This window comes from Atractosteus spatula, chromosome 26 (genome assembly GCF_055471065.1).
Source record: "Atractosteus spatula isolate fAtrSpa1 chromosome 26, fAtrSpa1.hap1, whole genome shotgun sequence".
Taxonomy (NCBI): domain Eukaryota; kingdom Metazoa; phylum Chordata; class Actinopteri; order Semionotiformes; family Lepisosteidae; genus Atractosteus; species Atractosteus spatula.
Genome location: NC_142731.1, coordinates 8,019,210 through 8,034,288, shown reverse-complemented (window position 1 = coordinate 8,034,288; position 15,079 = coordinate 8,019,210). Strand labels below are relative to the sequence as shown.

Genomic DNA, 15,079 nt, shown 5'->3' with positions numbered 1-15,079 from the left:
CCGTTTGACAAGCCTACTTGCATTTTTAACTATTTTAAAAATATTGCATAAGGTTTTAATGAATTTTGATCATTTTTTCTTTTACTAATGTTTCTCCATAGCAGGAAACAGTGCATATCCTGCAGGAGTAATGTCCTATTAATACTGTAGATTTGAGATGGTAAGCTGTGCTTTCTTTCATATTTGGAATGAAGTATCATTTTTCTGTGGATATGGATTTGAACTGAATTGAGCATTGCCCTGGCTCAAGTGCCTGTGAGACAGCTCAGGTTCCAGTCTGTATTTTTGTTTCCCAGTGCTGGTGTGGACGCGTCCCTGCTGGGGTCACAGCCTGCGGTGATTGTCCCCGTTGTGGACAAGCTCTGGTCGTTTGAATCACTCTTGTGCATTACATCCTGTCACGCAGGAGAACAACTTTTACAGCTTTTATATAAACATAGAAATGCCTTCTCTGTTGTAATACATTACTATCAAAATAAAAACAAACTCTAAATCGGACACCATACATTTAAGCACTGTTTACAGGATAGTAGGTTAAGAAATGCAGCCCTGATAGACTTCAACTGGTGCTGGTGTGGTGATGGATATTCATAGCAGGTAGTACAGTGGGGACCATCACTGCCTCATAGCTCTAGGGCCCAGGGTTCAAGTCCTGGGGTGTTGTGTGGAGTTCTCCCCATTTTCATTCTCCACTTACATCCACGGTCCAAAGACCTCTTTGGTTCCTGGCCGTGGTGCGAATTGGTTTCTGTCCTGGGATGGACTGGCGTCCCATCCAGGATGTGTCCTGCCTTGCCCTCATTGCTTGCGAGGACAGGCTCTAGCTCCTCCCAAAACCCTTTGTTGGATAAAATGATTAGAAAATAGATGGAAGGGATTTTGTTTGGACAAAAAAAAACGGCATCGGAAAATGTCAGGTCGGGTGCAAGCCACTGATTACAATCTGTATCGATTAGCTTTTGAAGTGAGAAGGGGTAAGGGAATACTTTCCAATTGGATATTGCGCTGAACCCTATTGTGTGGAAACTGGACTTTAAATACTTTTCTATACCTTTCTCATTTTTGTTGGTTACAAAAACGTCTTAAACCTTTTTTTCTTGCATTTCCTTTTGACACGATTCAAGAAAAACCACGGTAGAGAACATTTTCGCATTTGATGTTAAATCACCCTGTGAGTATGCAACACACCCGAAGTGAAATAATTACTATCTGTAAGTATACATATCTGTTTTATAATCCCCCCCCCCATCCCCTTAAGTACATAGCTGCATATAGGAACGATATAAAAAAACGTGGGTTTTGTACCCAATACAATTCACCCACGCGCACATGCAGGAATATATAAAGTACTAAAGCTAAGAAAAACCTCCAAACCCGACGAGATTGTGCTCAAAGACAAATAAGTAATGTATAAAATGTTTTTAGTTTATTTACAAATACAGATCACTAAATACAATCTGAAGTCGACGTTTGTTCATATTATTCACTATCAATGCTGAACTGTAAAAAAAACTATAAAAGTGATACTTTTTGAAGTCCTTTCTTTTACACAGTAATTATATTCTTAAACACATCAATATAAAGACAGCAAATACATTATAAATAAATACATACATAAATACATTAAAAAATAAATATTAAATAAATAAATAAATCTGATATGTTTGGTCTTTCATTGTTAAATGTAAGGCCGGCTACAACGGCAGCCCTAATAAAACGCTTCTGCATATGACGGAGATGTGAAGCCGTGGAAGATTTTACAGTTTCTGCATTTCTTTCCTCATCAGGTCGGCGAGTCGGTTCAGTTCTTGCAAATGTCTGATGACGTGATTCCTGACAATCTCCCAAGCATCAGCGCTGTATTTCTGTAAAACAATTTAAAAAAAAAAACAGATCCTTTACTATTAACGGTAACGACACCAGTAATGACGGCGACTGCCTCTATTTTAGAGCAACTAGTAACGTATTAAAATGCCTCCCAACTCTAACCTACAGACTTGAACAGAAGGAAAAGGCCACCTCGCTCTTTATCGTTGTCTTATTCAAGTGCTTGTTTGTGCGCACCGATATACTGGCGAGAAATACGCCTGACTGAGGACTCCTTACCGTCTTTTTCAAAATGCTTTCTTCCAGCTTCTTAAAGTACGCCCGTAGTTTCTTATGTTGTTTCTTCGGCGCTTGCTGTAAAAATAAGAGTAAATATTAATAAGCTGTAGCCAATTATACCAGTTTTCACCGCATTATCTGTTAAGCGCCGTCGTGGTATTTAGTGGGCTCCACATTTAAAGGAGACGGCGTCTACAAGCGAGATCTGGTTTGATATTGGGGGAAAAACCACACGTTTGAGCTGTAATTTTGCAGAACTATCACCAGATGTCCTCGCTTTTCCCATTTTTTAAAAGAAAAACATAATCCTATATACAGACACTTACATTTAAACGACGAATCATGCGTGCCCCGCCACATTTTTTTTTATCATAATACAGTCATAATCATATTTTTTTTTGTCAACACGCGGTTTACCTTTGTTCCAGCACAGCTCCGCATCTCGCGAGCCTGACGGTGGAGGACTTCTGTGAACTCGTTCAGAAGACTCCTGTCCCAGGTCACCGAGTCCAGATTCTCGGCGTAGAGGTGCAGAAGGTGATGGAAGTCCTCATTCACGAACGCAATTTTATGTTCCGTCTGTAATAGCAAATAAGCAGCAGTTAGTACCTCGGTTATTAGCAGTTTACATATTCAAAATACATAAATGACGATAATCCTGCTGGAAGACTTGTGGGAGAACTTACACTCATCTTCCTGACGCGTCTGTACAGCGGCTGTGGAAAGCGAACATCTCCGGTGTCCACCACAATCTCTCCGCCCTGCAAGGGAAGACCGTTAAAAGTTCGTTCTTCACGCGTTTAACTTATCGTTATTGCAGACTAGCTGGACACAGATTTGCAAAGGATAAAGGATGTCTCTGACAACGAATAGCGTAGCTATATATATGGCGAAATCGTGATCAGTCGTGATCGAAATAAACACGCATGTTTTATACGTCTGTCATCCTAAGTAGAGCCAGCCACACAACGTGTTTGAAAAAAACAACTTGAGTTAGATTTTTTTTTACTAAACCAAACTGTTTCTACATTTAAGAAGTAAGACAAGCGAGAAAGGAATTAGACACTCAGCAGCTGACGTTTTCACTCTTATTGACAAACTTACCATCTTATTGATGAGCGATAAGGCGTCTTTGCTGACGATATTATATCCGTTCGCAATCCACCTGCATCCCAGAGCGCAGGTCTGGCTGCAGAGCACGAGAAACAGGCATTTCCACAGGCTTGTCGTCTCCATCGTCGGGATTGTACGGTCGTGAGTAGGAATTGAGCTCGAAGCGGTTTAATTAAGAGAGCGCAGCTGGAGCGAGGAGAGGGTCTGCTTGTTCTCGGACAGATGCTCGGTGTGCTGTTGTGATCCATCTTGCTCTCCCGCCTGTCCCGCTAATAAAGGCGATTCTGCGCTAGGTGTGAAAAGTGAAAACGGGAGAGCTGCCGCTCGGAATTTTTTTCAGGTCTTTACTTTCGGTTTCCAAATCCGACAGCTTCTGTATGGAAGACGCTTTTACCGCGGTCTGTGTTCGAAGATCAACTTTGTGATCTCAATTTACATTTGCGACTTTGATTCCAAGTATATATAGGCGTGTTTTAAAATGTATACAATATTCATAATTTGTAGTTTTATCTGAGAATTTATACTGAGCGTATACCTTGAAACGCGCGGACATTTTGTCTAATTTCAACACCATTACACAATCGCTTTAAACATCACAACCATATGTCCAACACTAACCGCTATTAATATTATTGTAAATAAGGTTTACTGTAGATTTATTCGAGATCTTCTAAGAAACTAAGCCGGACTTTAACTAGACGCAATGTAGAAAAGAACACGTTTTCCTTCTCTCTCTTCAGTGTAACAAACCAGGTTGAAAACCCGAAAAAGATCGTTTGCTTTTAGATACGAACCGTAATTTTTGGAAAGAAACAAGTCTTTGCAGAAGCATTTTCCGTTCACAGTGATAGTGAAGCAATGCTCGTATTAATGCACGCAAGTTTTGATCGAGTGAAGAAACGTCTATTTCTTCACAAGTCACGCAGTACAGCGACTGATTCCCTTTAAGAGTCTAAGAAAACTAGTCGTCTTAGTCCTCTCAGAAAACAGGCTAAAATTTGACTTTAAGCATACTAATTAAAAATTAAAAATCCTACTGCCCGTCTTCACGAAATCTACGAATAATTCAAACAAAATGTAGGAACTTGCATGATATTCTTTGCTTTATCGATCCCCGTCTTGCATCGAAATTGGATTTCGTCCCTCGCTGAATCTCTCCGGCGGAGCGGAGTGAAACACGGCTCGAGCAGAAGGAAAGCGAAAAGCGTGGAATCCCAGCGCCTGGCCGCCGCGGTGCAGCCTGGGATCGCCCGTGCTTTCCCTTTCTCTTCGGCCCTTTCGAATCGATGACGTCGCGGCGCTTGTGTGCCAAGTGAACGTCACAGCCGGGCTCTGTTGCGTCACCTTTTCATTTTGCGTGGCATTTCCCTTCTGGGAATGTGTAGGGTGATTTTAATAAGGCCCGGCAAGGTTCCTAAAGGATTTGTACGACCAAGGAAGCGATAATGGTGGAGGTAGCCTTATAACGGGCAGGAGCACCGGGTCGAAAAAAAACCAACCGCTTTGGAGCTCCGTCCGGGAGGTAACTGAGCAAAGTGAGAAGAGATGCGAGGATATCTGCTCCCGCTGTGGGAAGCTGTGTAGCGTAACGTCACACTTCCTTAGTCTCTCAGCTTGTCCCCGGCCCGTGTCGTATCCAATTCACTCCCCCCCCCCAGGGCCCCTCAATGTGCAGCACACCACACTTTTAATCGGCACGTTGAAATGGGGGTGAAAATGTTCATTATTACGGCTCTTTCTGTTGCTGCTGTGGAGCATCCCAATAAGATCACTTTATTGGTCGTATACAATTTCTTGCTTTAGGAATTTGTCTTGTCGCAGACCCCAGCTTGCTCTCCATGAGACACACAGACAGGGAGAGAAGCTGGGGGTCAGAGCACAGAGTCAGCCATTTATACGGCGCCCCTGGAGCAGCTAAGGGCTTCCTCTTCCGGCTGCGGGATACGAACCGGCAACCCTCCAGCCACAGGCGCAGATCCTGACCCACAGAGCCACCCAGTTAAAAAAAAGACCAATCGTGATCGAGTACAGAATTTAAACAACAGAATTTATCTGTATCGCACGTTTCTGACTAATTCCAATACTCCCTCGTGGCTTCTATTGTGTGGGGGGGAACATGATCCGGATTTGTATTCAACAAGGATGTCTAAGACCGTGTAGCTGAGTCCAGAACGGGCTCTGAGCGCTGCTCTGCCTCATCTCCCCCTGGTTCAGCTCGGGTTCGAGTCTGACTTGCATTGCGCTCTGTAACCTCCGATACGGACAGATCAGTCTGCCATGACCGGCCCTGTGACAGGACAAGCTGCGGTCGTCCGCTCCTGCGCATTATATCCCGTCATGCAGGGCAACAATTAAAATACCGCACAAGGTTTGTAAAATTCAAAGATTTATTGTGCAAAATTAAAATCGCAAGGGGAATGGTGATGCATTAACTAGTCAAGATCTGTTTCTGTTTTTCTTGCAGACACCATTTAAAAAAGGGCACATTGAGAAATGTTGACTGGTTAATAGGTTCAGCAAAACCGCAATAATACTGAGCTTTTCCAATTTTATTTTTCAAATGGCACCATAAAACAAATGTTGTACCCAGTGCAAGTAATTGTAATCTGGATGACTTTTTATTCGTATAAAGTAAAACGCAAACGAGCAACAGTGAAAAATGCACACAGGGAAGTTGGTTGCTTTTCAAATGGAAACCTTGTAGTATACTGTACGTTACTTTCAAATGTCCGCGTACAACCCCTACAGTGAAACACTTCTTGTATTTGTAAGCGTGTATGTTAATCCTCTCCGTCAGACACACAAGTCGTAATAAATGCATTATAATATATGAATTATTATTTTTTAATATGATTAAAAGTAATAAGATCAGAAAAAAACGGCAATAATACTGAGCTTTTCAAATATTTTGACTGAATTTTATTTTTAAGATGCCGCCATCAAACATGCTATACCCATTGCAAGTAATTCATTGTGATCTGGATTATTTTTTTCCTTGTAAATTCAAGTAACCCCCAAAAAATAAAAACACATACAGGGAGGTAGAATACGTTTCAAATGGACATGACACCGAGGTTTGTGATAGTGGAACAACTGGGCCTAAAATCCTTATTTACCTCGTTTTCTCGATGTCTTTGGCCAAAAAAAAAATACATATTGAAAACCTTTCTCAAAAACTAACCTTTTAACACAATTCAAGAAAACCATGGTCGTGAACATTTACTTTCAGATTTGGGTGCGCAATATACCAACAGTGATGTATGTCTGTATCTGTAAGGATATACAAGTGTTTTTAATCCTTTGTCAGATGCATTGGTCATTATTCCAATGTTTCGATTAAAAATGATTCTGGTTTCTTATTACAATTCACACGTACAATACTATATACAGAAATAAAATACTGTCAATAGCAAGTTAAAAGAGAGGCTTGGTTTATTTTTTACAGTAATACTTATTACACACTGATTAATAAATATTCAGTATTAAATAACATACACATCAATCGGAAACCGGCTTTCCTTTCATGTTGTCACTGGCAAAGAAAAATAGTACAAAAACTGTATCAAAAAGTAGTTTGAAATGCATTCCGAGGTATAAAAAAATATAAAAAATAAGTTAAATTCTGCTCTAAACACTTATCAAATACATAGCCATAAATATTACTTAAGATAAATAAAATAAATAGTTCAAAATTTTAAATAATATCTTTGAAAATAAATATTTTGGTTGGTCTCTTTCACTCTTGGTTTTTACAGCGACTGCAGTTCCAGCTGCAGTAAACCTTGTCCAACGTGATTGAGAGGTTAAGTCTCAGACAGTCTGCATTTCTTTCCTCATCCCACCGGCGAGCCTCTCCAGTTCTTGCAAATGTTGAAACGTGTGTGTTCTGACGATTTCCCAAGCACTGGCGCTGTATTTCTGAAAAACAAAAACAAAGCCCTTGTTATGAATGACGATCGCTCTATTTTTCTTCTCAAAGTCGTGCTGGGGGGGAGGAGAAAAGAGAACGCGATATGTCCAATAAATTGGGGAGCAAAGGGGTGTCCTTACCGCCTTTTTCAGAATGTTTTCGTTCAGCTTCTTAAAGTACAGCTGCAGGTTCTCGTCTCTTTTCTGGGACGCTTCCTGTAATGACGAGATCAGTCATTATTCATTCGTCCGGCTGTCGACTGAAAACGATTACATCGGGCTTCCACGCCCCCCTGGTACTCACACAGCTCCGAAGTTCGCGAGCCTGGCGGTGGATGACAGCTATCCATTTGTTCAGAAGACTCCTGTCCCAGGTCACAGAGTCCAGATTCTCGGCGTACAGGCGTAGAAGGTGATGGAGGGTCTCATCCATGAACGCAGTCTTATGTTCCGTCTGTTACGTCGAATAAAAGACGGTGAGTACCTGCATTATTAGCAGTATAAATATACAATTTCATGATAATCCTGTGGGGGAGAACTTACGCTCATCTTTCTGACGCGATTGTACAGCGGCTGGGGGAAGCCGACATCTCCCGTGTCCATGACCGTCTCTCCGCCCTGCAAGCAAAGAACAAAGCATCTTGACTCAAGTTCGTCTTCACAAGTCAAATAACATTCGTGTGTTTTGTTTTGTTTTTTTGCAACGCTCGCTGATGCAGGTATCGGCTTCTCTGTAAATACACGGTAAGCATGATTACATTCCATCTTATTAATTCGATGTTTTACACAACCTTGGATAAATCCACACAAGCTTATTTTAAATCTGTTTTGTACTGGTTCACATCTATGTAAACGACATTTTTTATAGTCAAGAAATAAGACAAGTGATAACCTTTTCTGCATACATTCGCGAAATTATATTGCGAATTCTTAATTTAATCGCACAATAGGAAATGCTTTAACTTCTGAGCGTCTTGCATTACTATTTCCGCCGTTTTGAGAGAATATTGACAAGCCCCGACATGCGCTCTGAAGTGTAACTTACCATCTTCTTGATGAGCGATAAGGCGTCTTTGCTGACGATATTATATCCGTTCGCAATCCACCTGCATCCCAGAGCGCAGGTCTGGCTGCAGAGCACGAGAAACAGGCATTTCCACAGGCTTGTCGTCTCCATCGTCGGGATTGTACGGTCGTGAGTAGGAATTGGGCTCGAAGCGGTTTAATTAAGAGAGCGCAGCTGGAGCGAGGAGAGGGTCTGCTTGTTCTCGGACAGATGCTCGGTGTGCTGTTGTGATCCATCTTGCTCGCCCGCCTGTCCCGCTAATAAAGGCGATTCTGCGCTAGGTGTGAAAAGTGAAAACCGGAGAGCTGCCGCTCGGAATCTTTTTCAGGTCTTTACTTTCGGTTTCCAAATCCGACAGCTCCTGTATGGAAGACGCTCTTACCACGGTCTGTGTTCGAAGATCAACTTTGTGATCTCAATTTACATTTGCGACTTTGAATCCAAGTATATATAGGCGTGTTTTAAAATGTATACAATATTCATAATTTGTAGTTTTATCTGAGAATTTATACTGAGCGTATACCTTGAAACGCGCGGACATTTTGTCTAATTTCAACACCATTACACAATCGCTTTAAACATCAGAACCATATGTCCAACACTAACCGCTATTAATACTATTGTAAATAAGGTTTACTGTAGATTTATTCGAGATCTTCTAAGAAACTAAGCCGGACTTTAACTAGACGCAATGTAGAAAAGAACATGTTTTCCTTCTCTCACTTCAGTGTAACAAACCAGGTTAAAAACCCGAAAAAGATCGTTTGCTTTTAGATACGAACCGTAATTTTTGGAAAGAAACAAGTCTTTGCAGAAGCATTTTCCGTTCACAGTGATAGTGAAGCAATGCTCGTATTAATGCACGCAAGTTTTGATCGAGTGAAGAAACGTCTATTTCTTCACTAGTCACGCAGTACAGCGACTGATCTCCTTTAAGAGTCTAAGAAAACTAGTCGTCTTAGTCCTCTCAGAAAACAGGCTAAAATTTGACTTTAAGCATAATAATTAAAAATCCTACTGCCCGTCTTCACGAAATCTACGAATAATTCAAACAAAATGTAGGAACTTGCATGATATTCTTTGCTTTATCGATCCCCGTCTTGCATCGAAATTGGATTTCGTCCCTCGCTGAATCTCTCCGGCGGAGCGGAGTGAAACACGGCTCGAGCAGAAGGAAAGCGAAAAGCGTGGAATCCCAGCGCCTGGCCGCCGCGGTGCAGCCTGGGATCGCCCGTGCTTTCCCTTTCTCTTCGGCCCTTTCGAATCGATGACGTCGCGGCGCTTGTGTGCCAAGTGAACGTCACAGCCGGGCTCTGTTGCGTCACCTTTTCATTTTGCGTGGCATTTCCCTTCTGGGAATGTGTAGGGTGATTTTAATAAGGCCCGGCAAGGTTCCTAAAGGATTTGTACGACCAAGGAAGCGATAATGGTGGAGGTAGCCTTATAACGGGCAGGAGCACCGGGTCGAAAAAAAACCAACCGCTTTGGAGCTCCGTCCGGGAGGTAACTGAGCAAAGTGAGAAGAGATGCGAGGATATCTGCTCCCGCTGTGGGAAGCTGTGTAGCGTAACGTCACACTTCCTTAGTCTCTCAGCTTGTCCCCGGCCCGTGTCGTATCCAATTCACTCCCCCCCCCCAGGGCCCCTCAATGTGCAGCACACCACACTTTTAATCGGCACGTTGAAATGGGGGTGAAAATGTTCATTATTACGGCTCTTTCTGTTGCTGCTGTGGAGCATCCCAATAAGATCACTTTATTGGTCGTATACAATTTCTTGCTTTAGGAATTTGTCTTGTCGCAGACCCCAGCTTGCTCTCCATGAGACACACAGACAGGGAGAGAAGCTGGGGGTCAGAGCACAGAGTCAGCCATTTATACGGCGCCCCTGGAGCAGCTAAGGGCTTCCTCTTCCGGCTGCGGGATACGAACCGGCAACCCTCCAGCCACAGGCGCAGATCCTGACCCACAGACCCACCCAGTTAAAAAAAAGACCAATCGTGATCGAGTACAGAATTTAAACAACAGAATTTATCTGTATCGCACGTTTCTGACTAATTCCAATACTCCCTCGTGGCTTCTATTGTGTGGGGGGGAACATGATCCGGATTTGTATTCAAAAAGGATGTCTAAGACCGTGTAGCTGAGTCCAGAACGGGCTCTGAGCGCTGCTCTGCCTCATCTCCCCCTGGTTCAGCTCGGGTTCGAGTCTGACTTGCATTGCGCTCTGTAACCTCCGATACGGACAGATCAGTCTGCCATGACCGGCCCTGTGACAGGACAAGCTGCGGTCGTCCGCTCCTGCGCATTATATCCCGTCATGCAGGGCAACAATTAAAATACCGCACAAGGTTTGTAAAATTCAAAGATTTATTGTGCAAAATTAAAATCGCAAGGGGAATGGTGATGCATTAACTAGTCAAGATCTGTTTCTGTTTTTCTTGCAGACACCATTTAAAAAAGGGCACATTGAGAAATGTTGACTGGTTAATAGGTTCAGCAAAACCGCAATAATACTGAGCTTTTCCAATTTTATTTTTCAAATGGCACCATAAAACAAATGTTGTACCCAGTGCAAGTAATTGTAATCTGGATGACTTTTTATTCGTATAAAGTAAAACGCAAACGAGCAACAGTGAAAAATGCACACAGGGAAGTTGGTTGCTTTTCAAATGGAAACCTTGTAGTATACTGTACGTTACTTTCAAATGTCCGCGTACAACCCCTACAGTGAAACACTTCTTGTATTTGTAAGCGTGTATGTTAATCCTCTCCGTCAGACACACAAGTCGTAATAAATGCATTATAATATATGAATTATTATTTTTTAATATGATTAAAAGTAATAAGATCAGAAAAAAACGGCAATAATACTGAGCTTTTCAAATATTTTGACTGAATTTTATTTTTAAGATGCCGCCATCAAACATGCTATACCCATTGCAAGTAATTCATTGTGATCTGGATTATTTTTTTCCTTGTAAATTCAAGTAACCCCCAAAAAATAAAAATACATACAGGGAGGTAGAATACGTTTCAAATGGACATGACACCGAGGTTTGTGATAGTGGAACAACTGGGCCTAAAATCCTTATTTACCTCGTTTTCTCGATGTCTTTGGCCAAAAAAAAAATACATATTGAAAACCTTTCTCAAAAACTAACCTTTTAACACAATTCAAGAAAACCATGGTCGTGAACATTTACTTTCAGATTTGGGTGCGCAATATACCAACAGTGATGTATGTCTGTATCTGTAAGGATATACAAGTGTTTTTAATCCTTTGTCAGATGCATTGGTCATTATTCCAATGTTTCGATTAAAAATGATTCTGGTTTCTTATTACAATTCACACGTACAATACTATATACAGAAATAAAATACTGTCAATAGCAAGTTAAAAGAGAGGCTTGGTTTATTTTTTACAGTAATACTTATTACACACTGATTAATAAATATTCAGTATTAAATAACATACACATCAATCGGAAACCGGCTTTCCTTTCATGTTGTCACTGGCAAAGAAAAATAGTACAAAAACTGTATCAAAAAGTAGTTTGAAATGCATTCCGAGGTATAAAAAAATATATAAAATAAGTTAAATTCTGCTCTAAACACTTATCAAATACATAGCCATAAATATTACTTAAGATAAATAAAATAAATAGTTCAAAATTTTAAATAATATCTTTTTAAATAAATATTTTGGTTGGTCTCTTTCACTCTTGGTTTTTACAGCGACTGCAGTTCCAGCTGCAGTAAACCTTGTCCAACGTGATTGAGAGGTTAAGTCTCAGACAGTCTGCATTTCTTTCCTCATCCCACCGGCGAGCCTCTCCAGTTCTTGCAAATGTTGAAACGTGTGTGTTCTGACGATTTCCCAAGCACTGGCGCTGTATTTCTGAAAAACAAAAACAAAGCCCTTGTTATGAATGACGATCGCTCTATTTTTCTTCTCAAAGTCGTGCTGGGGGGGAGGAGAAAAGAGAACGCGATATGTCCAATAAATTGGGGAGCAAAGGGGTGTCCTTACCGCCTTTTTCAGAATGTTTTCGTTCAGCTTCTTAAAGTACAGCTGCAGGTTCTCGTCTCTTTTCTGGGACGCTTCCTGTAATGACGAGATCAGTCATTATTCATTCGTCCGGCTGTCGACTGAAAACGATTACATCGGGCTTCCACGCCCCCCTGGTACTCACACAGCTCCGAAGTTCGCGAGCCTGGCGGTGGATGACAGCTATCCATTTGTTCAGAAGACTCCTGTCCCAGGTCACAGAGTCCAGATTCTCGGCGTACAGGCGTAGAAGGTGATGGAGGGTCTCATCCATGAACGCAGTCTTATGTTCCGTCTGTTACGTCGAATAAAAGACGGTGAGTACCTGCATTATTAGCAGTATAAATATACAATTTCATGATAATCCTGTGGGGGAGAACTTACGCTCATCTTTCTGACGCGATTGTACAGCGGCTGGGGGAAGCCGACATCTCCCGTGTCCATGACCGTCTCTCCGCCCTGCAAGCAAAGAACAAAGCATCTTGACTCAAGTTCGTCTTCACAAGTCAAATAACATTCGTGTGTTTTGTTTTGTTTTTTTGCAACGCTCGCTGATGCAGGAATCGGCTTCTCTGTAAATACACGGTAAGCATGATTACATTCCATCTTATTAATTCGATGTTTTACACAACCTTGGATAAATCCACACAAGCTTATTTTAAATCTGTTTTGTACTGGTTCACATCTATGTAAACGACATTTTTTATAGTCAAGAAATAAGACAAGTGATAACCTTTTCTGCATACGTTCGCGAAATTATATTGCGAATTCTTAATTTATTCGCACAATAGGAGATGCTTTAACTTCTGAGCGTCATGCATTACTATTTTCGTCGTTTTGAGAGAATATTGACAAGCCCCGACATGCGCTCTGAAGTGTAACTTACCATCTTCTTGATGAGCGATAAGGCGTCTTTGCTGACGATATTATATCCGTTCGCAATCCACCTGCATCCCAGAGCGCAGGTCTGGCTGCAGAGCACGAGAAACAGGCATTTCCACAGGCTTGTCGTCTCCATCGTCGGGATTGTACGGTCGTGAGTAGGAATTGAGCTCGAAGCGGTTTAATTAAGAGAGCGCAGCAGGAGCGAGGAGAGGGTCTGCTTGTTCTCGGACAGATGCTCGGTGTGCTGTTGTGATCCATCTTGCTCGCCCGCCTGTCCCGCTAATAAAGGCGATTCTGCGCTAGGTGTGAAAAGTGAAAACGGGAAGTTTTCACCGGCGGCTCTCTGCTTTCTCTTTCAGTTTCCGTCGGAAGGAGCACTCAGAAAGCGTGCTCTGTATCGGACTCGCGCTCTTACTGATTAAATACTTAAACGTCTGTTAATTGTTTGTTTTACTGTCATTTTATTTGAGCGTTTCACGGGAGGCAGATATCAAGACCCGAACATCCCAAAAGGTCTGTTCTATAATAATTATAACATTACTTTATTAACCCTTTACAATTTCTTGCATTAGGAATGATCTTTTCGCAGACCCCAGCTTGCTCTCCATGAGACACGCAGACAGGGAGAGAGCCTGGGGTCAGAGCGCTAGTTGTGCTGCCCACGCTTAACGCTTTGTAAGGATCTTCACAATTAAAAATATCTGCGTATCTGTATTATATCGCTGATGCCTTATTTCATTTCGCAGTGCGTCTGCACAACTGTCCCGCAGACATCGCTGGAGGTCTTCGTCTGGCGTTCTCGGGTAGCTGTGCAACTGAAGAAAGAAAATCTCATCCCCGTTTTGGGTTCCATAAAGAGAATTTAATTCTCCTTTCATCTTTGAAGGCAACTTTCCGAAGTTAATGCGCTGCAGCCATAGAGGTCGCTCGAGGGAAAGAGAGACGAAAAGTGAAAAAACGGCGCTAAATCCGCTCGGTTTGCGGCCGCTGGGAAGCCCGGAGCTGCTCGCTTTCTCCGGCAGGGTTTTCAAATCCATGACGTCAAGGGGTTTCGCTTTCAGTGCCAGCCTGCGACCTGGGACGAATGGAACGTGTACGCGGCGCTGTTGCGTCACCTTTCACTTTTGTCTCTTTGTGAAATTCTGTAGAAGTGTGGATCACAGTAGGAAGGCTATCACCAGCTGGCCTGGATCTCACTGGGACCTTCCGCGGTCCTCGAGTTTCTTCGTGCCCGTCCCTCAGTCTGGGCGGCGGGGTGAGCGGTCTCATCTCCCCCTGGTGGCCCCTGCAGTGATTTAAAAAGAAATTGCCGTAAAGAACACTGTTTGGGGAAAATCCTCGTGTTTAATTTTGTGCCGTTAAACCAGGAAAGAATGTAACGTCTGCATTATCTACAGCAGTTCTTACTTCATTTCAGTCTCTGACTTTCCGACAATAGCCCAGTCTACGCTAGCAATTTCCAGTTAGGCTAGTCTCTTTCTCCTACACGGAATTCATCAGGAATAACAACACCCACGACTGATTTAGGCGGATTTAAAGTTTCTTAAAGTGTTGTAGTCACTGCAGATCTGGCTCGGTGGAGGGGCGTCCCTTTGGGCAGAGCACGAGGGGGCTGGGACCCCTGCAGACTGAGGAGGGTCCAAGACGCAGATGAGGGGGAGATGGGGTGGAGGAGGGACACAGGAGACATTCAGTTCACCTTTTTGTCATTATACTTCCACAGGTGCATAGTATAATGAAAAGGGTTTCTCATTAGTCTCTCAGGTGCAGTATATACAGAACAGCAGACAAGACAATAGACAGAAAACACAATAAAAGTATAAACAACGAGTATGGTACCAGTGGAACAGTACCCATATCTATTAAAAACTGTGCAAAAGTACACAAACGGAGCAAAACGGTGCAAAATTTATATGGCAATTATCAAATGGTACAACTACAATCAAGTACA

At 42.4% G+C, this 15,079-nt stretch overlaps 3 protein-coding genes across 3 annotated transcripts; all 3 read right to left on the bottom strand.

The window, feature by feature from the left end:
* Positions 1–1,727: 1,727 nt before the first annotated feature.
* Positions 1,728–3,342, bottom strand: ifnphi1 (interferon phi 1). Its single transcript, XM_088906445.1, has 5 exons — positions 3,211–3,342; positions 2,793–2,867; positions 2,524–2,685; positions 2,107–2,181; positions 1,728–1,865 (listed from the first exon to the last, which is right to left on the bottom strand). Exons 1-5 carry the CDS (start codon positions 3,340–3,342, stop codon positions 1,758–1,760), a joined length of 552 nt encoding a protein of 183 aa, XP_088762571.1. The 3' UTR covers positions 1,728–1,757.
* A 3,295-nt stretch (positions 3,343–6,637) lies between these two features.
* LOC148814767 (interferon a3-like) lies at positions 6,638–9,443 on the bottom strand. The gene is made up of 5 exons (XM_088906365.1): positions 8,174–9,443; positions 7,672–7,746; positions 7,433–7,582; positions 7,270–7,344; positions 6,638–7,137 (listed from the first exon to the last, which is right to left on the bottom strand). Exons 1-5 carry the CDS (start codon positions 8,303–8,305, stop codon positions 7,030–7,032), a joined length of 540 nt encoding a protein of 179 aa, XP_088762491.1. The 5' UTR covers positions 8,306–9,443; the 3' UTR covers positions 6,638–7,029.
* A 2,542-nt stretch (positions 9,444–11,985) lies between these two features.
* Positions 11,986–13,261, bottom strand: LOC148814766 (interferon a3-like). Its single transcript, XM_088906457.1, has 5 exons — positions 13,130–13,261; positions 12,628–12,702; positions 12,389–12,538; positions 12,226–12,300; positions 11,986–12,093 (listed from the first exon to the last, which is right to left on the bottom strand). Exons 1-5 carry the CDS (start codon positions 13,259–13,261, stop codon positions 11,986–11,988), a joined length of 540 nt encoding a protein of 179 aa, XP_088762583.1.
* Between the last annotated feature and the right edge of the window lie 1,818 nt (positions 13,262–15,079).

Coding starts and splice junctions, on each gene's coding strand:
- ifnphi1 (XM_088906445.1), bottom strand. CDS start 3,342: ATGGAGACGACAAGCCTGTGGAAATGCCTGTTTCTCGTGCTCTGCAGC. Junction 2,868..3,210: donor TATCGCTCATCAATAAGATG/GTAAGTTTGTCA, acceptor CTTCCCTTGCAG/GGCGGAGAGATTGTGGTGGA. Junction 2,182..2,523: donor GGAGCTGTGCTGGAACAAAG/GTAAACCGCGTG, acceptor TTATTTTTACAG/CAAGCGCCGAAGAAACAACA.
- LOC148814767 (XM_088906365.1), bottom strand. CDS start 8,305: ATGGAGACGACAAGCCTGTGGAAATGCCTGTTTCTCGTGCTCTGCAGC. Junction 7,747..8,173: donor TATCGCTCATCAAGAAGATG/GTAAGTTACACT, acceptor CTTTGCTTGCAG/GGCGGAGAGACGGTCATGGA. Junction 7,583..7,671: donor ATCGCGTCAGAAAGATGAGC/GTAAGTTCTCCC, acceptor TCGACGTAACAG/ACGGAACATAAGACTGCGTT.
- LOC148814766 (XM_088906457.1), bottom strand. CDS start 13,261: ATGGAGACGACAAGCCTGTGGAAATGCCTGTTTCTCGTGCTCTGCAGC. Junction 12,539..12,627: donor ATCGCGTCAGAAAGATGAGC/GTAAGTTCTCCC, acceptor TCGACGTAACAG/ACGGAACATAAGACTGCGTT. Junction 12,094..12,225: donor AAAACATTCTGAAAAAGGCG/GTAAGGACACCC, acceptor TTTGTTTTTCAG/AAATACAGCGCCAGTGCTTG.